This window comes from Prenolepis imparis, unplaced genomic scaffold (assembly GCF_030444845.1).
Source record: "Prenolepis imparis isolate NDT839.2.m4 unplaced genomic scaffold, iyPreImpa1.0 SCAF_3, whole genome shotgun sequence".
Taxonomy (NCBI): domain Eukaryota; kingdom Metazoa; phylum Arthropoda; class Insecta; order Hymenoptera; family Formicidae; genus Prenolepis; species Prenolepis imparis.
In genome coordinates, this window is record NW_028141161.1 from 3787350 (window position 1) to 3811890 (window position 24541).

Genomic DNA, 24541 nt, shown 5'->3' on the forward strand with positions numbered 1-24541 from the left:
GCGCATAGTATAATTAATCTATAAAAGAATGAAAAATGAAAATCAAAAACCCCAAAATCGAAAACCAGAACCAAAAACCAAAATCAAAAACACACAAAAGAAGACAAAACTGTCATGCACAAAGGCAAAAGAGAAATACAATATAAATACAATATGTACATAAAGATATGCGATAGCAAATATGTATGCAGGCTGTTTCAAAGAGTGGAATGTGAAAAAAAAACTGAAACAGAAGTATTATTCTTCTATGAAAAAGATCAAAAACCAAAATTAAAAAAACACAAGGGAAGACAAACCTGTCATACACAATGGCAAAAGAGAAAAAGTACGATATGTGCATGAAGATTATCAATTAATATGCGATAGCAAATATGTATGTGTGTTTCAAAGAATGGAATGCAAGGAAAACTGAGACAGAAGATAAAATACAAAGTAATAATCGTAAAACACAGAAAATGTAGAAAAGAAAAAGAATAATATATCATGCCACACACCTCGAATTCTTATAAAAATCAAAATCAAAAGACTTTAAATTCTTACAGCACAGTTATTATATGTAAGAATGTAGCAATATATAGTAAATATATAGCAATATATATTACAATTTTTCATTGTGTATAGTAGCAGCAACTATGTATTGAGATGCTTCCGAATGATTTTCTTCATCACGATCGTTATCATGTGTCGGATTCCAAAAAGGCATTCTGTAACATTTGGCACGGATATTTTGTAGATGAATACGGAAAATCTCGTTACTCAACATGGAACATTTATACACCTGGAGAACAGAAGACAAAATGCCAATATCATAAAAATCATTAATTTGCAAAAATTTTTTAACTTCCAAAACATATGAATTATTATTCTTAACAATTTCAAAAACAATGCAAACCGATCCATCATGTAAGAGACAGCAATTATCATATCTACACCTAGTGATATTATTAAATGTGATCTTGTGATACCGAGAATTGTCACTTACACCACGCTGCACGGATACATGAATGGAAGAATCACTATCACACTTCTGGTTCGTTCCATGAATTTCTATCTCTGTCATTCTATTGAAAAACTGCTGGAGAGGTAATTCTGGCTTTCTGCAATATTTTCTAAAAATTGACATATTATTTTCGTATGGAAAAGCTGAAAAAGTATCTAAGGGACCAAGATGTCTCACATCGTTAATGAGATGAAGAAGACCATGTACGTTATAACTATTAAAAGTTGAACCGTAAAGATTTTCACTTCGCTGAACAAATTTTTGCAGTGCAAGCTCTGCAAACCGTAATTGCAATTTTGATGGTGAATTTGAGACCAAAATTCTTATAGCTGAGTGTAAGAATAAAAAGTGCTTGTACACTTGATCAACTAAAATACCATATGTTACAACTAAACCTGTATAGAGTAAAAACTGACGGAACTCTGTGGCTTTATATTTAGAGCATGCATCGAGGAATCTAGGCTGTCTTGAAAAATCGGAAGGGCAATATTCTTTAAGACTGTTTAATCTTGCACACATAATGGAAATGGATCGACCAGATAATTTTGACAATCGAGAATATTTCCCATATACCCATGCAGATAAAAGTTTTTTCATTACACCTAAACATACAAGGTGCATATATTCAAACGGTACTTGTGAAATCATACCAATTGGAATCATCGACAATGGACTCTTACCTTCTTTATGATGATCCCCATCAAGACACCTTACATATTCCTCATCAGTTCGAAGAGGATGATTGACACCATTGAAGACATAACGACCTCCGCTACGTGTACCATAAACTTTGCATTTTGAACAAGGTTGACTAAATGTATGGCCACGATGATTCAAGATAAATCCATGAGCTGCATCAGCTATGAAGCATCTCAAGCGTAGAGGCACTTTATTTCCATGAAGATTTATTCCACCGTTAGACATTATTTTACCAATATCTGCAATAAATTTCTCAAAAAATTGATTAGGATTACATGGCTTTTGCTTACCCTTATAGATTCCTACTACTATTGGTTTTGAATGCTGGATATTTACAATTCTGTATTGAATTGGCCAAAGATGAATAGAACCTGATCTATCTAAAGCACATCCATCTGTATTAAAATCTATTAGCAATTGATCAACGATAGATGAAGATGAAACATACATAAGGGATCGAATAATACTAGTTTCAAGATCAAAATGAATGTATTCACCTGGTTCTACAATAGACACAGCAACACTATTTCGTGGGGTATTTAATAATGTTCTGATATCTTTTGGCAAATCATGAAAACAAGAATGTGTGCGAAGAAGAGATAGTATACTATTTCCTTGAGTATGCGTTAAATTATTATCTACGAAACAAGAAGCTAAACGCTCGCAAAAAGATTCTGTTTGAGGAGTGAAATTGAAAAATGGTGATGCTGTATCACCGTCATCAGAGATAGAAGAACAAGAAGATAAAGATTCATTGCTTTCCGTATTTATATTATCTCTAATAGTGCAAATCTCATTTCTAACAAGAAATGAACATTCAGAAGACAAACTACATTCTGCAAACGAACTGGAAATATTTGATTTATCATTAACAGTTGCAGCAGCAACTTTTGGAGTAAATTGTGATCGTAAATTATGTCTAATCTCAGACATAACCCTACTTCGCTGTCTTACAGACAATCGAAGCAGCGATTTTCGCGAGATTGAGGTTTTAAAATTAATAGATTTCATACTTACGTCAGTAGTATATGGGCCACTATAGCGAGTCAAAACAAACCCCCACCACTCGGCCACTGGCGCCAGAGAGGCGTGGCTAGACACGGCTTTTCGATCGCTGATTGGTCTATTTGTTTATTGGGGTCATTAGACCCAGGGTTCTGATAGGCTCTCTCCATAGTGGCCCAGCATTCTGATTGGCTGATTTTTTTTGGAAAGATGGTGGGTGAGTAGGGAAGGTTTTGAAAAAAGCCGACAAAATGGCGATAAAAATCGAGGTATAGCGAAGCCGGCGTGGGGGTTTATGACACCCCGACCGTCTATGATAGGCTCTAACTATAGTGGCCCAGCACGCTGATTGGTTGATTTTTGTATTTGGTGGGGAAGGGGGAGAGCGGACAGGATTTCTGAAAAAAAGCCGACAATATGGCGATAAAAAAATCGAGGTATAGCGCTGCCGTCATAGAGCGGTTGGTCCCCGGTGATCGTGTATAGCGCTGAAAAAAGATAAATAAAAAACGCACTAATTTCGGCTGACCGTCGTTACTCGGCGTCACATTGACGGGTAGCGTCGGCATCGTCGCTAATAAAGAAAACAAAAAGATATACAAAAAGTACATGCGGCTAGCCTCCGCTTTCAATTTAGGCTAATTATCGTCACCTCGGGTAACAAAAAGAGGCCTAATAGAAAACACGTGCATTCGAGTTCGCATTCTAGTGACGCTACGTAAAGGTTTTATTGCTGAAAAGAATAAAAAAAGTACAAGCGGCTAGTGCCCGCTTACAATTTCGGCTAATCGCTTCAGCGTCGCGTTGTCAGATATTATCGACACCTCGGGTAACAAAAGGAGGCCTAATAGAAAACACGCGCATTCGAGTTCGCATTCTAGTAAACGATACATAGGAACAGATAGGAAGGGTAGCATTCGCTGACAATGCGCGGGTAATAAAACAAAATATGTTCGGGCATCGGAGACTGAGACGCAATATTTAGACAAATGTCGTTGCCGAGACCGTAAATTACGCTAAAGTTTTTAAAAATATCGAGTTTCTATTTCGCTATGAGGTAAAAGGTAGAAGATGTGGGAAAAATATAAAAGAATTCAAGTAAAAAAGTTTCACACACATTTATTATAAATTTTTCATATATATTGATATTACAAATACATAAAGTTAAAAGCGATACATAAAGTATGTTATTAAAATTACTGAATTAAATTTGATATCGGTTAGCAACTACGTTAACACGTTTCTTATTTCAACGAAGAAAGATTTTGCGAAATAAATATACGATAAATCGGTCGTTGTGTTCACAATTTTCGGTAAATAGAGTAAGAAATTGATTAAGATCGTAACCGACAGACATGTAATATAGAAATACACAGCTATATTGTCCGCAAGTTTGTGAGAAAAATCCTTGTAGTTGTCGGGTATTCCATCGATGGATGATGGAGTTTCGTCGAAGACGAAGGAGAAATCCGGGCTCCAGAGGCGGTATTCCGTAGCTGTCGAAGTAGGTGCCTGTTCCGTGTTCATCGAGGAAAAAGGCGACCCAATGTTCTCCAGGTCGTTTATGATCGTCTGTATTAGCAACGATAGCCGTCGACCTCGTCCACACCCTCGGAACTCTGTCGGCGGGATAGACACCCACATGCTTGGCATCGATATGGCGCAATGCTCATAGAATTTCGCAAGAGTTCATTTTTTCGACACAAAGACGAACGCGTCGATCCTGGTATTGTTCGAATAACTTCGGTTTTTATTTCTCCCGCAAATCTTTCTTCTTTTTCTTTTTCTTTTTTAATTGTCTGCTCGACGCTTGACAAATTTTTTGTCTCTATTATATTATCCGTTTGAGTTTGAATATTACGAATTAGAACGGGATTGACATTTATTTTGCTAGCAGCGTAATCCTTGTCGCAGTCAGTTTTCACGCTTTTGTAGCCATCATCATCGTCGTCGTCGTCGTCGTCACTCAATTGATAATTTTCGGGAGAAATACAAGTAGTGGGCTGACTAACGCTGAGAGTATCGCTGCTGCCGGTATTATTTTGATCGAGTAGCCAGCGTTTCAATTTGTAAGCGTTATGTAAGGCGCAATGAAATATCTGTCGAAATCCGTGATGAGCGCAATATTGTCCACACTCTTCCTCCAACAATAGATTTTTGAATGCTGGAGAGATACCTTCCAAATTATATATCTCTCTGGAAAGTAGATTTCGCAAGTAATGTGCTTTTTCACTGCCTCTAACGTAAATGTGACGCGTGTGCCTTATAATTTCACGTAAATGCCGCGTAAAATATTTTGGATTAGCCTCGCCATCGAAACATTCGATCCCATGATAATTTCGTACGAGCCAGCAGTTTTGTCGTCTTACTTTTTCGGGTAATTCAGCGAACGGATAGGGCGGTATCATAATCCAATGGTCGACGATCGGTGCGTCAATCGCGACAACCGCGACTTCCTTAGGAAGAAACTTCTCGCTCGCATCGCGGAAGCCTTGAATCTCAATGACTATATCCATATTGCGAAGAAAAACTTATACGCTTTCGTTGGCGAGGTTTAAGTTTTTCACGAACCGTCGACGAACGCGTCTCGAAGGAAACTGATATTTCTTTTTGTTACATTATAAGTTTTTCTTCTCGTGAAACGCGTCGGCGAGTGGAAGTGGAAGAGAGCGGAAATAAGAAAAATACAAAAAATTTTTAATCGTACGTTGCGACGAGAGACATGTAAATGCCGCGATAAAAAATTTAACCGGAAAAATCGACAATGACTTGACGAGACGAGTCTATTTCTATTACATTATCAAATTCGCCGTAAACAATACAGTTAATTGTCTCGGTGAGCGCTTTTTCGAATCGTACTTCTAATCGTAAACTGCCGTGTCTCACAAGATTCCAATGCCCGGCGCAATTAGCGGACAAATCGGGTGTGAGATCAAAAGCGAAAAGCGTGTATCCCTTGGAATAATCGTCTCTACTTATGGAATTTCCCTCGTTTAAGAAATGGATGCCCGTTCCCGAGAAGAGCGTTTGATAAGCATCGACGTAAAGCGGTTCTTCCGGCGAGAAAACCGGTTGTAATGGCCTACTAGGAATTTGCATGCCGTCGACGTACAGAGAGAAGAAATTTATGCCGTAATTTTTAAAATTAAACGGATTTAATTTTCTATCTCCGTTAAATGCTTTATTATTAACAAATCCGACTATTATTCGTTTCGGTAGTTGTCCGAGTATTACGTTATCTAATGATTCGCCCACAACACCGCTGTGAATCGTGAATGTTTTAACCTCGACTCTCGTAAGCGGATATTTAGCTGTAACTTTACTCAGCATTCGAGCATGCGCGAGTAACACTCCGGCGCTTATTTTCGCCCTTCTCACTAGCAAGCTGGCATCGAGAATATGTATTTTTGACGCGCTGTTGCTTTCCATGAGGCAAAATGAATCTTTCGAGCGGACGAGTCTCAGTCGTACTTCCACTCCGTTAATTAAGAATTTGTCTTGATTGAAAACGTCGCAATGGAGATGTCCTATAAGATCTATCGCTCGCCCGTTGCGAATGTAATGGGCGCGTCTCGCGAGAGCGGTATTGCCTTTCGATTTCAGCGTTTCGTCCATGCGACCCGGTGTATCCGCGTCCCATAGACATGACGTTAGATGGGAAGTTTTTGTGGGTGAAGAATAATTTAACAATGCCTCGATGTACGCGCGGTACGCGTAAGCGTTGTTTGGAGGCGACACGAGCTTTTGATTGAAATACACGTCGACCTGATTGAAGATGGAATGAAGAAAATGATTTACGGGACCTACGGCGGTATCTGCTGTTGTGCCGCTTGTTCCTGGAGCTCGAGCCACTGATTCGTCGCTCGATTTCGCGCGTACGCGAAGACTCAGCAGAGTATGCGTGAGATCTAGATATTCTTCTCCGTGACCGGGGACGACGAATTCTATCGGTGAATCGTCCAAGAGAGAGGTCACGGGCTTGTAATGAATCCATTGTGAACTCTCGATACTAGTTTGTGTGGGCGGCAGGGAAAAGAGATCGAGTTCAGTCTTTAAACACTCGCTCGAATGTGTGTGAAGAAAAGACATACTTATTCTCCGACAATTGTTTCGTCGTCGCTGTCCTCGTCGCGGTTAAATGCGTGTAAATTAAAATAGATTAAGAAAATATATCGGATACAGTACGTTTCTTGCCGATTTTACGTCGTTTCGTGGACGTCTTAAGTCTTTTTACCGTCGTACGGGCTTTCTTCCTCTTATTTTTCGATGATTTTGTATTCGTCTTCTTTTTCGTCTTGCTTTTCGATAAACTTTTCTTACTCGAGCGGCGGCGTTTAACGATGCGCGTGTCAAGCCCAACAAAGGGAAAATGAGCTACGTGCATTTTCGCATCCGATTTATATCCCGAACCTTTCATGAGGCTAGTTATTTTTTCTTTAGCTTGTCTTTTAAGATTGTTACGCGATTCTTTAAAGCGATGTTTAGCCGCTACCTTAAACGGAGTATTGTTTTCTACATCAACGATTATATTAACGCCCGCGCGTAAAGCTTCTTTACCCACAGCCCGCGCAGCAGTACCTAAAAAAGGCAACACGCGCCTGAATAATCCTCCGAGAAAACTCCCGATACCGTGCCCTCGTTGATAGGGCGATCCGACGAAAACTCGTGGAATTCCACCACCGCGAGCTCCTCCGTTCTGTAATTCGTCGTAATACGTCGAGTAATAATCCATCAACAGAGAATGAACAAACAAATTTTTTTTTCTTTTCTTTTCTCTTTCTCGTTTTCTCTGTCATAAACACCGAGTATTCTTACGATATCTATTCGATACGTCTAAAGTGCAATGTCACCGTCAGTGTCCCGAATTCGAATGGTATACTTTGACCCAGCTGATCTCTTATATCTATTTCGATCGTACGGAAACACGTTTGACGCAGCGTGATGTATTGAGCGGGCGAGAAATGTCTTATCTGAGTTGACGCGAACGCGTAATCATTTCGCGAGTCAAGCGCGACTATTCGAAGAAGGGGAGATTGTACATCGCCGGTAATGTAAGGATCGCAAATGTCGTAATAAACAAAGAGTTTGTCAGGAATACCTCGCAACAAACTATTCGGCTCGTCGGCTATTATCATACGAAAGTGCGTGAGTTCGTAAAATAGCAGAGAATGCATCTCTTCATCATAGACCCACGAAGGTAAAACGTCGGGTATAACGGAACTACTTTCGATTTTAACTAGCTTTTCGTTGTTATTGTACATTTCGATACCGATTTCATTATAAAACCACGCGGGTAACGGAGATGGTACAATGGGTTCGCTATCGAACTGAACAAGATCTCTGCGCTTGATGTGTATATCAAAGCCGAGTATGCGGCGGAGTTTGTCGGAAAAATTTACATAATGTGTCATACTACATTTATTTTCTTCGCAGGCAAGTTTCATGAAAACTTTACCACCCATGAAGACGTTGAAATGCCAAACGATATGTGAATCGACAGATTTAGCGGCGTAATTCACACTCTCGATAATATCGCGCATACTTAAGTAAATACCCGCGGGTACCTGAGATTTCATAGCCTTAACTGTCTTATCGCGCTCGTTAATATCGATGAATCTGATTAAATTTTCATTATTTCGTATATGTAAAAAACTACACGGAAACTGAATCTCCGTGAGCGCTACTTCCCAACGTCCGTGTAATTCTATACGCTGGGGTAATTCAGTGGTGAAACATGTGGTTGTACTTTCCGGAAAGTAACGCATGCTACTGTTGCTCGGGAGAATCATGTAAAATTCTTCTTCCCTCATTTTAACTCAAAGATCTTAAACTCGAAGCGGGTATCCAAGAGTCGAATTTGGAGGGCTATCCTTGCCAACTAACTAGTAATTGTTTATTGTTGCCACGTCCCCTGCTTTTTATTACCCGCTCGACGATAAATTCTTCCCCTTGCAAATCTTTATTGACCGGAGTTAATTCTTGTTCGTAAAAAATTCCGTCTATATCCTCACCCGCTAAATCGCTTAATTCATATACGCGTGGTTTTCTCCATTCGAGAACACGGCAAATTCGAAATATTTCTTCGCTCCACTTTGCCTCGTATCCTTTCTCAAAGACTACTTTTGCCCTACTGACACGCACGTGATCGCCCTCGTTATATTTAGGCTTTTGTTTATCGCCACGATTCTTTTTCTTCTCGTTGTCGTTCTTCCATCGACGATTCATATTTTCACGCGCGATGCGTGCATTTTCCCGTGTAACGGCTGCGGGCTGCATTTTAATAGAGGTATGACGAGTATGGTTGTAAGCGCGAATATCCTGTAAAACATCGATGTAGCGTCGCGTATTTTTATGTGTAAAATAACGCCACATCCGTTCCTTGAGCGTCCTATTAAATCGCTCCACTACAGCTGCTTTAATATCGGGATTACGGGCTACGCGAAAACGAATGTCTTTTTCTTTTAAGAATTTCTGTACAGGCTGCGCTATAAATTCTTTACCTTTATCCGTCTGCAGATAAACAGGTTGGCGATCTTTGTTTTTCAAAAGTACACGCTGAAAGGCTTTTGTCACGCAGGTAGCTGTTTTGTCGCGTAAAGGTTCTACCCAAACGAATTTACTAAGGACATCTATAATTATCAACAAATGAGAATATCCGTCATTATAGCTCTTAAGATTACGAAGATCGATCAAATCTGCTTCCCATAAATCGTCAATATTTGTCACGTTGTAATGTAAACGAGGAAATTTTCGTCGTACTGGTCGATGTAGCGTATACGCATCTTGCGATTTAAGCCATTCGACGACATCGTTGCGCGTAAAATTTGGTTTAGCAGCTCGAGATAAATTCTCCGTCGCGGAATAGCCTGCGTAATGCGAAGGAACGTAATACAATTTTTCGAGTTCCATTATTCGAGTTTACTCCAGCGAAATAAACCCTTCTTTTTCTTAGGCGAAGAATTCGGCACTAATGTTTTATTATCGTCGCTGTCGTCAGTGGCGGATAAAAACACCGTGTCTCCTTCGGTCTCATTTAACTCCCGACCGTATGACTTTGAACGCGACAGTAAAGTTTTCGGAGTGGAGCTTCCACGCGGTAACGTTTTCTCAATACGCAGAGATCTACGTGCGGACGTAGTCAATAAATCGCGATTCCCTATAAGATTGGTGGGTGTACCTATGTCGCGCAGTAATTGCGCAAATTGAAATCTCCCGATTGCTTTTATCGTTTTTCTCTCGCGTATCGCGTCGTTTATAAGATCGCTAATATTTGATCCCGCTACAACGACGCCGTCTATAATCACGAGTCCGCGTTTATCCCAACTAATTTTCGATGACGGGATATCTAACAAATATTTCAATAAGGCGTTTGCTTTGGAACGATAAGTTTGCGGCACACTGTTGAGTATTTCTTTGATTTTTTCCGCTGATTGTGCACGTTTCTTCCCGAAACTACTTTCGCTAACCGTATTATCACTGCTGATTGAAGTATTTCCATAAGATTGTATTTCCATAAGTTCGTCATCCAAGGGCATCTCGGTATCTTTATCCTGATCGTCTTCGCCCCCGTCATTGTCAACATTACTAGCGTCGTCGGCATTATTGCGCGTATCGTTGCGCGAATCATTGCGTAAGTGTCTTTTCGTTTCTCGAACAAAGTGAAGATAACACTGAAGTACTTCTTTATACAATTTCCATCTTTCGCATTCATCAAGGGAAGTCGCGAGGTTGAGAATACGCTACATTTCCGCGTCGAGTCGCGATAAGGAAGTTCCAGGAGTTCGTACGGTGTTATTATTATTAGCATTTTCCTCATTCGATATCATTGTATTTTCTTTCTTCTGCGAGTTATCCAGCATTGTTGTAATCTTCGCTATTTCCGGTTATTGTTGATAATGTTGCGTTTGTCGCATTCTTTCAAGATTTTCCATAGAAATCAGTACCATTTTTTTTGCTCTGTCCATTATTCCACATGACGAACGAGAACGCTTCAAATCTTTTTATTACTTCTTTTCTAGTCACCGAAAAACCAAATATTTGCAGAGATGTATTTTTTTACTCGCCGATAATCCGGGATAATACAACGCTGAGCAAAGGAGCAATAAGGTAGGGCAAAAAACCTCCGCGCTGAACCAACAGATTTCTCTTGGTTTTCCAATTGCCGCGTTTTGCAGCGACGCGTCGAAGGATAGATTATGCTTGACTAAACGTGTTTTTTCGTGATTATTGAGCGGCACGTTACCTTTAAGAGTATTATAAATACACTCTTGAATACACTTTATGAGATTATTGTCGGCGGTACTAAGAACGCTCTTTGATTTTTCTTCAGATAATATAGAGTTTTCAAAAGGCAGCCGTTTCTCTCACCGATGGAACGTCTGGCGATTTTTATCGCGTCGTCGGATGAATTTTTTGACGTCGTCGACGTCTCTTTTTGCTGTCTTTTTCCGCGTGTTACCATTACACTAAAGTTGCGCAACTGACAAGTCTCGCATGTAAATGCTGACCTTTTATACGTCCTCCGTTACTGCTCGACTAATCGATCTACGAGGAATGTAGACGTAATGCAACGTATCGCTGGGAAAAATGCACGTGCGAAATCGATATTCGTCTGGAGTCGATTGTTTCAGATCGAGCAATAAATACCCGTGAGGTCGCGAGGTAGCGTCGTAGTATGCTTCTTCCAGAAATTTCGGATCGTCGGGACATACTTGACGCGCGAGATGACGAATTTGAGCACGATCGCGCGGATTTTTAAAAACTACTATATAATTAGCGTTGAGAGATATATCGCGTTGTCCGCGACCTTGGTGGAAGAGATTTTGCGAGATGAGTATAACGCTAAGATTCTTATGATGGCTTCCTTTGGTAAATAGATCTACGATAGCGTCGCACGATGACGATTCCCTCATAAGATCGTCAATTATCACTAATTTTGGAGATAGCGGATCGTTTGAATAATCTTCCGGACGCGGTAACCCCTCGCGAAATTCGATTATATTTTTCTTTATTTTTAGCAAAGTATCACCATATCCGTTATTATGTACATCGTTTGTTTCTTCTTCTTTATTTTTACTCGTGTCGCACTGCAGCCGCTGATACGCATCTTGCCATTCGGCGTAATAAAATAAAATTCTCTCGAATCGAACATCGGACATGCCGGATAAATGACGAAGAAAAGTTTTCACAAAAATTGTTTTTCCGCATCCCGTAGGTCCGCAGACGATCGACGTCCACGGATGTTTCCATCGTACGTCCATTTCGCGAAATGATTAATTTAGAAAGCGGAAAGCGAAAAACGCGGAAAGCGAAAAACGCGGGTTCAATTCCCGCTTCAGCGACTTTTCGGACGTATATTTTTCTCGCCTATTTTTCCATTGTAAGTACGAGGTTAATTGATAATTAATCAAATGGAACTCAATGATCTCAAACCAAGAGATACTGTTCCGAAAAATTAAAAATTAATTTTCGCGCTTGGCTCTATTGGCCGACTTCTATAACATCAGAACACATTTATTTATTTATTATTGATTAATTTAGGTTCTATTCACGAGTTCATAAATGAAAAAGTTAACGCATGCGATTTAGTAACTATTGTGTATGTTCGTGTATGTGTGTGTGTGTGTATGTGTGCGTGTGTGTGTGCGAGTGTGTGTGCGTGTTAAAAACGTACGCGCGTGTCGCATATATTTTTAAAATATTGAAGAGGTGGTTTTGTCCGTGTCATAAGCTTATCCTCGCGTTTCGGGGGCCACATCCGCGGCGGCCGCAAGCTCGTGCTAGCGTTTTCTTACACGCGTACGAGCGAAGAGCCCCGTGGCCTATTTAGCCGATACGTTGCCGCAGGAGCGACGCGAGTAAGCGTTTCCGCGGAGATGCGCTCGCGCCAGCGTTTTTCTCCGAGCACCGCTACTTACGAGCTTATGTACGCGGTGCTCTCCATGCCGCTCACTCGTGACGGAAATGATAAGCTCGTTTAACGTTCGAGGATCAAACTATAATTTACGTCGCAATGTTCTACGCTCGCAGTAGGCACAAGGAGGCAATATTATAGGGAGGATAAAAGAAAATGTTCTGATTGAAGATATAAACAATTTCATTTATTATTATAATAATTTTTGTTTTTTATAAAATTAAGATTCGCGTTTTAGCAAAATAATACGAACAATTTCATTAAATCGAAGCGAAAGTAATTCTACAAATACAATGTCAAAGTAAACATCTAAAAATGTTAAGTTATTTATTTGCGTTTGTACATTACGTGCAATTTCCTGATAATTGCCTTTGACAGTAAGTTTAATAATTTCGCGATCAATGTAAGACAAGAGAAGTTTTAATTCTATTTCGTTAATTAAATATCTTGCAGTTACATTAACAGTATCGACTATAGAAACTAACTGCGTCAAGTGCGCATCCACGCATTTTCTAATATTTTCCAAGCCGAGGAAAGTAGTTTTCTGCATCACTATCGCAACGGCGTAAGTTTTTCGTTTCTTCAACGCCGGCTGCAATTCTTCTTCCACCTTATCATTCGCAACATGATCCTTGTTTTCCTTGTATGTCACCAGTACAGCCCTCGCTCCGTAAGCAGTAGTGAAGTTGATCGAAATATTCTCGATAATAATGGGATCAGGTTTAATCTTTTGAGTCTCATTCAAGTATAGATTCATATGCTCCATATTGGTTTGAAACTTCTGCCACGTGTCGACGTCGAAGCAAATTCCATCGGCATAATTGCCTGATAATTTAACAATCGGTACGAAGCCACTGCCGTCGTTCCTCGATTGCAAACCAATGTGTATCTTCTTAGTGTGCGAAGAATTAAGTCCATACGTTGTAGATAACAATAAATAACGTTGCTCGTTTCTTCCGGCGTTATCGATGTCAATGTTGTCCTTGTTATCCGTCTTGCGAATATTGCGATCGCGTTCAGATTTCGCAAAATTAGTTACTTCCTTACGTGTGGCCATTGTTTTCACTTGTAAAATCACACGAATAGTCACGACACGCAGCAAAATGGCGAAATCACGTGGAATTCTTTCTTCGTAGCACAAACTTGTGTTTTCGTACGCTCGAATTCGAATGAATACGGAAGAGCGATTTGTCGACGTGCTTATATTGCCAATCTCCCTCTCTCGCAAAAATTTAAAAAATCAAAGTGGGGAAGACAATTTATATGTGAAAAATCAGGATTTTTCATGTTCAGTCCTGTGTAAATAAAAAACTTCTAGAAACATTTAGAAATTTCTAGAGATGAGATTTGAGATCGTGTAACACGAGAAAAGAGGACAACAAAATTTATGTACGTAAGTGAATAAACGGAAAATTAATTTTTTATGTAAAATCGAATTATGTTTAAACAAAAAGAAAACTCGTGAAAGATTATATTTGATTTGAAAATATTTTTTGCTCTAAAATATAGTAATAAGGATTTGCGAGTTCGAAAACGCCGGATTAGGTCGAAGAATAGCGTGTAATAATCCTCTGTAATAAACCCTGTAATAAAAAGTAAAATAAATGTTTGCGGACAAGAAAAAGCAAGATCGGCGATTTAGACCTCGTAACATTATATGATGGGATAAAAAAAAAGCAGGCTTATACTCTATACAACTATTTTTTGTATCTGAAGAAATAAGAGAAAATGATTTTATGATTTTCCCCGACCCGGCTAGGAAAATATTTGTAAAACTCAAACACCATCTAGAATATTCGTCGGAAAGAAAATCGACGTTTGCCAATTAAATAACTAAAAATCTTTTCAGCCACGCCTAGTTGTTAAGAAAAGCACCATTCGATAGGTAAGTAAAGTAGACTAAGAAATGTGCGTATGCTCTATGACCGCCTCCTTTTCGAAAAACAAAATAAGCGCTAGCGGGAGAATTGAAAATTTTTCCGAACCTCCCACTCTTTTAAAATATAAACGAAGAAAATGTTGAATTTTTCGACGCCTTCATTCTTTTGGTGGGCGTGGATATAAAGTATAAATTCTCCGAAGCGTAATAGAAAATCCGCATTTTGAGTTTGACATCGTCTTAGCTACTCAGTCTCGTGGACGTACACGTTTCGACGTTATCGCGTTAGTGTTGTGAGTGCAAACGTTAAGTACAAATAAAAAATGGCAGCTCAGAAAAAGTTAATTTCTGAATGTATAACTTTGGCCGCGAATTTGTCGCCGACGATAAATGCCGCGTCGTATTTATCACGGCTGACGGAAGAGCCGTGTAATAATTATAATATTTTTAGAAAATTCGCGGGCTTGATCTCCAATTCGTTACTTGGAGTATTATATAGATTGGGGCATTTCGGCGGCGATAGAGAATTATTAAACGCCGCCGCTGAAATAATATTAATGCGTGAGGCTTTTCAACACGAAGAAGAGGATGTGGGTGGATATGCGCAGTGGTATCAACGCAGAGTACTAAGAAAACAATTAACAGGTAATTATTTTATTCCTTTCGATGAGAAAAAATATGAAACAGTAATTATATTATAAGCCTAAATTTTTAATCGTTATTAATTATTCGTAGCGAGGAACACTCCTGTAAAATTAGCGACAGTACACCTCACCCGAAGACGCAGAGCGGAAGAAGAGCCCGAGGCAGGACCTTCGCGTAAGTTTACAAACGTTAAACATATATAATAATTATTCGTAAAATTACAGTTACTGATAAAAAATTAAATATTTTCAAGAAGAGCACGAATACACCCGCCGGAAAACTTGCCGATTGCTGTTATCGATATATCTGGTAAGTTAACATTTTTTAAAAATAATAAAATATTTTTTTAAATATAAAAAATTAGTAATCTTAATATATAAATATATTATTTTAGATGACGAAGATGATATTATTAATAATAATAACAATGTCGAAACCAACGACGTCAATGACGACGTTGACAACGGCGACGACGACGACGACAACGATTCTATCTTTGGCGTAAGCTCAGCGGATAGCGAAGTGTTCACACAAGGTAAGACGATATTTAAAAATATAAGTACAAAGCGCTGAAATTTGAATATACGAAGTAATATAAGACTTTATAATTATATATTATTTTTATAACAAAATTTCAAATATTAAAAATTAGAAATGGACCAGGAAGAGGAGCAAGAAGACGAGGAGGAAAATGACGAAGAGGAAGAAGAAATGGAGGCAGAAAATTATGAGCAGGACGAAGAAGGCGAATACGATCCCCGCGTGGAAGGTAACGAAGTTGTTTTACTTTTTGCTAAATTTTTATGTTCGAATTTAATCTTAAACAAATTTAAATTTTTAGCAATTCGTCGCTTGTCGATTATCTATTCTCCGGAATATTAGCGGCAGGAGAGCGGGATGCGTTACTCGAGATACGACGATTATCACCACGAGGTGAGTTATCTCGTTGTAATATAACACTAGCGGCTGTACAAAGATTAAATTCGAGCATAAAATAAAAGCAATATTATAGTATTTTATACAATTTATATTCAATTTTACAATTTTCTTTTTTCGATAGTACAAAGCGGCGGAGGGGGTAGAGGATGTGGACAAAACAACGCGTCTGAGAGAACATTATTATCACACTCGTAGAATAATGAAGAAGAAATCACGAGGGGGGAGAATGAAGAGGAAAATCTTGATAATACCTCGTCTGAGACGGAAGATGGAGAAGAGGAGGTGGAGGAGGAGGAGCAACGACAATCGCAACAGCAACCACAACAACAGCAACAGCAGGTCGGCGATAATTTTAATTATATAAATTTGATTAGTGAAAATGCCCGTAGATTTAGGAGATTTGGGGTAATCGGTAGAGAGGCGAGTTTCGCGATACGTCCATTACCCGAAGGCGGAGATATTTATCGTTCTTTAGAAAATGCGTTTCGAGAAATTCACGAATATGCGATAAATTCGAGTGAACCGGGTGATTATGTAGGATTATCGTTCGATTCGCCGAATTTATCACACGGACCCGCGGGTTTATCCTTTCGTCCAGTGCGTGATTTGACCCACGGGGATATTTGGGACCTTGTGAGCGCGGGAGGACTCGATATCGCGGAACAATTTAATGTACTTATTTACAACATCTCTGTTCCTTTGGGGCGCGGGCGTGTCGCATTAACGCGAGAAAATATCGCGAAGCGCTCAATAGTCCAAATAAATAATTCCGACAACTTGTGTTTTCCCCGGTCTCTCGTAGTAGCGCAAACTTATTGCGAACGCGGTAACATTCGTACGGGAGAGTTACACGAAAAATGGAATAGAGTAAGACATCAGCAATCGGCGTTACAGTGCGAGTGGGCGTTAGAATTAACAAAAAATGCCGATGTAATAATACCCGAAGAGGGATGCGGGGTTTATGAAATTGAGCGCTTCCAGCGATATCTCGCAGCAGACAATATCGCTATCGTCGTATATAATTTTAATACTTTCGGTCGCGGTGAGAAACCGTTCTATGACGGTACAGCGATACTCGCTTCTCTCGGACGTGAATCCTCTTATCCGCTAAATATTATGTATTATGAGGATTCACGTCATTACAGCCCTATATTAAATTTAAAAGCCGCCGCGGGTTCTCGTAATTATTGCGTAGCGTGCAATGTAGGCTTTCGAAACGATAGAGGTAGCGGTCACCGATGCTCAAATAAATGCCCGCGTTGTTTTACCGTGCCGGCGTGCGATCACTCTGACGTACGAAACGTAAAATGCGGCGCGTGCAATCGGACGTTTTACGGTGCAACGTGTTTCGAGCGTCATCGTAGTGAAAAATCATATGACGGTAGATTGTCCGCCAGTGTTTGTAGTGTCATACGATTTTGCGATAAATGCGGGTGCGTAGTTAAAGCGAAAGCGAAACACGAATGCGGAGTTTCTTACTGCAGATTATGTCATTCGGCGCAACCTCGAAATCATTTATGCTATATGAGGCCTCTTCGACGCGTCGTTAATTCCTCTGCCGGACCATCATCGTCGACATCGCCTCCGGTAGTAGAAGCGACGACAACGTCAGTAGATACAGCCGTCGAGGAAGAAGAAAGCACAATTGATAATAAGGAAACGAGCACATTTTCATATAAAGACAGAAAAGGACGCGTAGCATTTGTGTTTTACGATTTCGAAACGCGGCAGGACGAGACGATCGAAGGTACGACGTCAGTAAAAAAACACGTTCCGACACTCTGCGTCGCGCAACAAATTTGCGAAGCGTGCGCGCGAAACAATGACATGTCCGTGCGTTGTCGCTGGTGCGGAGTGCGAGAGTTCGTGTTTCGTAATGATCCGGTGAAATATTTTGTCGATTTCGCAACGCGAAGGACGAAATATTTCAAACAGATCATATGCATAGCGCATAATGCGAAAGCGTTCGACGCTCAATTTATTTTGAAACATATTGTGGAAAATAGCGTCAATCTCGTGCCGAAAGTTATTCTGAACGGAACTAAAATCGTCGTATTAACGGTTGGACATACAAAGTTTATCGATAGCGTAAATTATATGCCGATGCGTTTATCCGAGTTGCCGAAAGCTTTCGGGCTGGAGGATACAGCGGATAAAGGCATATTTCCGCACTTATTCAATACTGTCGAAAATCAAATGTATGTTGGACCATTACCCGCCGCGCATTACTACTCTCCCGAAACCATGAAATCGAAAGAGCGCGAACGCTTTCTCGCGTGGCACACTGACATGCGGCTAAAAAACTTTGTGTTTGATTTTCAAACGAGATAGTGTAATATTGCCGTACCGATGTTGATATATTTCGACGAGCATGCATGGCGTTTAGAAAAATTTTTATAGATCGCGGAAATGTATGCCCGTTCGAGGAATGTACAACTATTGCTTCGACGTGTATGACAGTTTTTCGGATAAACTTCTTACACACGAATACGATAGGTGTCATTCCAGCAGGCGGCTACAGAAAAGCGAACACGCATTCGCGTAAAGCTCTGCAGTGGTTGATATGGAAGGAGCGCAAGCTCGGTCATCCTATAAACCACGCAGGGCGTGCACGTGAATATCGCACGAACGACGGCACACTCGTCGATGGTTATTATGAAAAGACATCGGAAACGGGGATAACATCTCGTCACGTGTTGCAATTCCACGGCTGCTTTTGGCATGGATGTACTTCGTGTTTTCCGATAAATCGCGATAGACCGCTTCCGTCGGCTATGGAGCGTAGAGAAACGATTGACTCGCGATACGAGCGAACTCTCGCGATCTCGTGGCGACTTCGACAACGGGGGTACTTGGTGACAGAAAAGTGGGAGTGTGCTTTCGATCGAGAAATGCGGGATAATCGCGAGATGCGCGAATTTCTCGAGAAGCATCCGTTGCTGGAAACAGCTCCGCTCGATCCTCGCGACGCATTTTTCGGTGGACGTACGGGAAATATCGCGACACTTTACAAAATTTCGGGTGCGGAGAAAATACGTTACGTGGACGTATGTTCTTTGTACCCGTATGTATTGAAGACGGGTGCTTTCCCTATCGGCCATCCTGTCATTTATATCGGAGATGAATGCTCCACTTTAATCGGAACGGCACCGAATTATAATTTTGACTCTGTCGAAGGCCTCGTACGTTGTACAGTACTTCCACCGCGCGATTTATTTCATCCGGTACTTCCGTATCGCTCGCACGGAAAATTGTTATTTGCCTTATGTCGCAGTTGCTGCGAAACATTTTCGCAGTCGGCGTGTACGCACGAGCGTCCTAGCGAACGCGAATTCGAGGGCACGTGGGTGTCCTGCGAATTACGCAAGGCCATCGAAAAGGGTTATCTTGTGATAAAAGTAAATGAAATTTGGCAATATGAAATTAGTCAATATAATCGCGAAAACACGGCAAGGTGGATTGTTCGCCGAATATATAAACTCATTTCTACAACTTAAACAGGAAGCAAATGGGTGGCCGAGCGAATGCGAGGACGATGACGCTAAAGAGCAATATCTGAGGGAGTACGGGGAAACCGAGGGTATTGTTCTCGATAAGCGTAACATAGCGCGAAACCCTGGTTTACGTTCGGTCGCGAAGCTTTGTTTGAATTCATTCTGGGGAAAATTTGGCCAGCGATCCAATTTGTCGAACACCGAAGTCGTTAAAACGCAGCAGCGTTTTATGTCATTATTAACAAATCCCGAGCACGAGATAACCGATATATTACCTGTAAACGACGAGGTAATATATGTTTCGTGGCGATTGCGACAAGAGGCTGTCGTACCCTCACCGATAACCAACGTAGTAATAGCTGCATATACGACCGCGCAAGCACGATTAAAATTATACGAATATTTAGAGCGTTTAGATCGCCGCGTGTTATATTACGATACCGATTCCTGTATTTATGTGAGCACCGGTGATCCGCATGAATATGAGCCGTGCACGGGTAATTTTTTAGGCGATATGACCAACGAGCTCGAGAGCTACGGTCGCGGTAGCTACATCGAAGAGTTCGTGTCCGGTGGCCCAAAATTTTACGCCTACATTGTGCGAACACCCGGGGGCTGTGAATATGAGACTTGTAAAGTTAAAGGAATAACCCTTAATTACGAGAATTCGCGGCACGTTAATTTTAAGAGCATTAAAAAATTATTATTAGCGCGAGAAAAGAATCAAGAAAAAGAAAAAGCAGATGACGAAGGAGAAGAAGAAAATGAAACTACAATAAATCTACATTTTAGAGCAATTCGACGCACCGCGTTTCATGAAATTGTAACGCGGGACGAGACGAAAATATGCGCACCAGTATTGGTAAAACGTAGATTTATTAATAGCCGTTACTCAGTTCCGTACGGTTATTTATCATCGGAATAATAATATTCTTTTCTCGCGTATTTTCTTCGGTCTTCCACGTCTTTCTTTCAAAGTAGGATATAAGAATTTTATACATTTTTTAGGAAAGTAATGTAAATTATTGTAATAGTTGTAGTATTTGTATATAGTATTAGTAATAATTGTAACAATAATTGTAACATTTATAAAATGTTTTGTTCCTGTAATTTTAAGTGTAATAAGCTATAAAGAAAATATATATTATGTATCACGTCTATGTAATATCAATTTTATTTAAAAAGTAGCATAAAGTAAAATTTTGTACTTCAAATTGTCTAATATTTTCCTTCTCTCTATCCTCCCTTTATTTCGAAATAATTTTATTCTTTTCAGCAATAAAACCTGGACATAGCGTTACTAAATACGAACTCGAACGCACGTGTTTTCTCTTAGGCCTCCTTTGTGACCTGAGCTGCCAATAATATCCGACAATGCGACGCTGAGTAAGCGATTAGTCGAAATTGTAAACGGACGCTGGCCAGTTGTATTTTTTATTTATTTTTTGTTTCTTTTGTTACCGACTGTGCTGACGATATTTGACAATACGACACTGAGTAAGCGGTCAGTCGAAATTAGTGCATGCTCATTTTTTTTTATCTTTTTTCAGCGCTATACATAGTCACCGGGGCCTATCCGCTCTATCGCTACAGGTAGACGTGCGACGTGCGAAGTGTCATAAACGCCACGACGGCAGCGCTATACCTCGATTTTTTTTATCGCCATATTGTCGGCTTTTTTCAGAAACCCTGTCCGCTCTCCCCCTTCCCCACCAAATACAAAAATCAACCAATCAGCGTGCTGGGCCACTATAGTTAGAGCCTATCAGAGGTAGATGGTCGGGGTGTCATAAACCCCCACGCCGGCTTCGCTATACCTCGATTTTTATCGCCATTTTGTCGGCTTTTTCCAAAACCTTCCCTACTCACCCACCATCTTTCCAAAAAATCAGCCAATCAGAATGCTGGGCCACTATGGAGAGAGCCTATCAGAACCCTGGGTCTAATGACCCCAATAAACAAATAGACCAATCAGCGATCGAAAAGCCGTGTCTAGCCACGCCGCTCTGGCGCCAGTGGCCGAGTGGTGGGGGTTTGTTTTGACTCGCTATAGTGGCCCATATACTACTTACGTCTGCTCCGGACAGTAAGCTGCAATTCTCGCCTCTTCGCTGTCTTCTTCTCTTTGTAACTCTCAATGCTCTCGATCTCACATCAGAGAATGATCGTCGTTCTCGCCGATCGATGCTCGCTTGGAGCTTGGAGCGCCGTGACAATCAACAATCGATAAAGCTACGACTAATCACAAACGTACGTACGTAAAATTTACGCAATCCCGAAGCGTCAACAAATACCGCCAAAATAAAAGAGCGATTATTAATTTTTACGATCGTAACAAAAGAGCTAATTAGCAAAAGAATTGATGAGACGCGAGCAACATACAACTATAACGAACCGAGTATAGCTCCAAGCTTCGGCTAGCTTCGGATAGCAGACGAGAACAGAATTTCTGTTCTATTTCTTTAATAAAATTAATTAATAATAATGTCGAAACAAAAAGGTCACACGAGTGGATGAGATGCTAGTAAACAGAAATTATGCATGAAGGCAATTAATATGTGCCGATTTTCTCTCTCTCTCTCTCTCTCTCTCTCTCTCTCTCTCTCTCTCTCTCTCTCTCTCTCTCTCTCTCTCTCTCTCTCTCTCTCTCTCTCTCTCTCTCTAAAAAGATTTTAAATTTATTTAAATATAAATTTCAAAGTTAAAAATAGTTTATGTTGAATATATATATAAATATATTGTATTAATTATATATATTTTATTATACAGGGTTTGTCAAAAGTGTGGAAACCCCTAAATAATTTTTGTAAAAATGAAAATATCAAAAAACGGTAAAACACGTATTTTGATTTATCAAAAAAACTACCCTATGACATGGATATCGATCATCCCCCATCCCCTGGTACGCGGGGGTAAGAGGGGGGTTGAAAATTTTAAATTGGATTAAGGGTCGAGTGGGGGCTCGTTTGAAAGGTCTTTTCATAACAAACACACCCTTAAAACTTTAAGTCGCTACAACCCCCTCATTCAAAATGGCGGCCGTTCAAATTTCGAAATTTCATGCACTTAGTGTTATCCAGGATCAACTGCGTGGAAGTGGCATGAATTTGATCCCTTGTGTGTGTGTGTGTGCGCGCGCGTGTGGCTAAACAAGTGTGAATGTGTACATAGTGGTGATAGGTTGCAGAACAGACGATTGAAAACTGTTATCTCTCTTTAATGATTCAAAACCTTTTACTCCGTGTTTCAAAATAAATTTTACTCAGTGTGTTAAAGTAAATGCTGAAAGTGGCTGCCATTTACTTCCTGACAATATGCCAATCTTTGATAGAATGCAGAAATGGCACTACGATTCGTCTCAAAAGGTATCAAATCTATTTCATCCCTTATTCGCTGTATCAATTCTTGGATGCTTTCAGATTTTGTTTTGTAAACCTTACTCTTCAGGTATCCCCATAGATAATAATCAAGAGGAGTTAGATCTGGTGACCGAGGTGGCCAATCCTCTCCTCCCTCATTTCTGTTCCTTCTTCCTATCCATCGTAATGGAAAAGTCTCATTTAAAATTTGACGTGGCCGTAAACCAAAATGAGCAGGAGCTCCATCATGCTGAAACCATATTTCTTCGAAATTATTTGGAAAAATATTTCGTATGGCTGGAATTATTTGATCTACAAATAATCTCTCATATCTTTGAGCGTTCAGATTTTCTTAAAAAAAAAACGGCCCTATTAAGTAGCCATCTATTATTCCACACCATACATTAATTTTTTGTGGATATTGTGTGTGAGTTTCCCGCACCCAATTCGGATTCTCATCTGACCATAAACGAAAATTTTGATTATTAACTTCTCCCGTTAACGTGAAAGTTGCCTCGTCTGTAAAAACAATTTGATAAGGGAAGATGGGCCGGACCTCTATTAGTGCCATCATTCTTTCACAAAAACCTATACGACGCTCCAGATCTCCGTCTTGCAATTCTTGAACATATTGTAATTTGTATGGATAGAACATGTTTTTCTTTAAAATTCTCCAAACGGACTTGGGAGCAATATCGTGAATTTGAGCGGCTCTGTTAATAGTAGAATTGGGATCTTCAATAAATGTCTGCATAACATCAAGTTGTTTTTCTTCGTTAGTGGCAGACGATGGTCTCCCTGATTTAGGGCGATTTTTTACGCTACCAGTTTCTCTAAAACGTTCTATTGTTTTTAAGACAGTGGACTTATTAATTCGACGATTCGGATACGTCTCATTAAATAATCGAGCGACAGCAGCGTACGATCGCTCGTTGTCACCCCATCCACGCATCATGAGGATAGTGATTCTTTCACGTTCCGACAATTCGCCAGCCATTTTTAAAACGTTTAATTTTTAATCTGCCTAAAATCTGTGAAAACAACTGATTTTGAGTAGCCGTGAGAACAACTGATTTTGAGTAGCCGCGAGAACAACTGATTTTGAGTAGCCGTGAGAACAACTGATTTTGAGTAGCCGTGAGAACAACTGATTTTAAGTAGCCGTGAGAACAACTGATTTTGAGTAGCCGTGAGAACAATTGATTTTGAGTAGCCGTGAGAACAACTGATTTTGAGTAGCCGTGAGAACAACTGATTTTAAGTAGCCGTGAGAACAACTGATTTTGAGTAGCCGCGAGAATAACTGATCTTATGTAGCCGTGAGAACAATGTGAAAAACTTACCTCTATCTTGCCTTACATGGTAGGATCCTCCTCATTTATTTAAAATCAGTTGTTCTCACGGCAACTCAAAATCAGTTGTTCTCACGGCTACTCAAAATCAGTTGTTCTCACGGCTACTCAAAATCAGTTGTTCTCACGGCTACTCAAAATCAGTTGTTCTCATGGCTACTCAAAATCAGTTGTTCTCACGGCTACTTAAAATCAGTTGTTCTCACGGCTACTCAAAATCAGTTGTTCTCAGTACTCTGCGTTGATACCACTGCTT

General features: G+C 40.1%; 2 protein-coding genes across 2 annotated transcripts; both read right to left on the minus strand.

Moving 5' to 3' along the window:
• Positions 1–598: 598 nt before the first annotated feature.
• Positions 599–1924, minus strand: LOC145934283 (uncharacterized). Its single transcript, XM_083034644.1, has one exon. The coding sequence runs from the start codon at positions 1922–1924 to the stop codon at positions 599–601; it is 1326 nt and encodes a 441-aa protein (XP_082890770.1).
• A 3525-nt stretch (positions 1925–5449) lies between these two features.
• On the minus strand, positions 5450–6793 carry LOC145934284 (uncharacterized protein F54H12.2-like). Its single transcript, XM_083034645.1, has 2 exons — positions 5939–6793; positions 5450–5692 (listed from the first exon to the last, which is right to left on the minus strand). Exons 1-2 carry the CDS (start codon positions 6791–6793, stop codon positions 5450–5452), a joined length of 1098 nt encoding a protein of 365 aa, XP_082890771.1.
• Between the last annotated feature and the right edge of the window lie 17748 nt (positions 6794–24541).

Excerpts from the sequence above, each read along its gene's own strand:
- LOC145934283 (XM_083034644.1), bottom strand. The coding sequence starts at position 1,924 with ATGTCTAACGGTGGAATAAATCTTCATGGAAATAAAGTGCCTCTACGC.
- LOC145934284 (XM_083034645.1), bottom strand. The coding sequence starts at position 6,793 with ATGTCTTTTCTTCACACACATTCGAGCGAGTGTTTAAAGACTGAACTC. Across the intron at positions 5,693-5,938 it reads TGGGCGAATCATTAGATAAC|GGAAATTCCATAAGTAGAGA; the intron begins GTAATACTCGGA and ends TTCTTAAACGAG.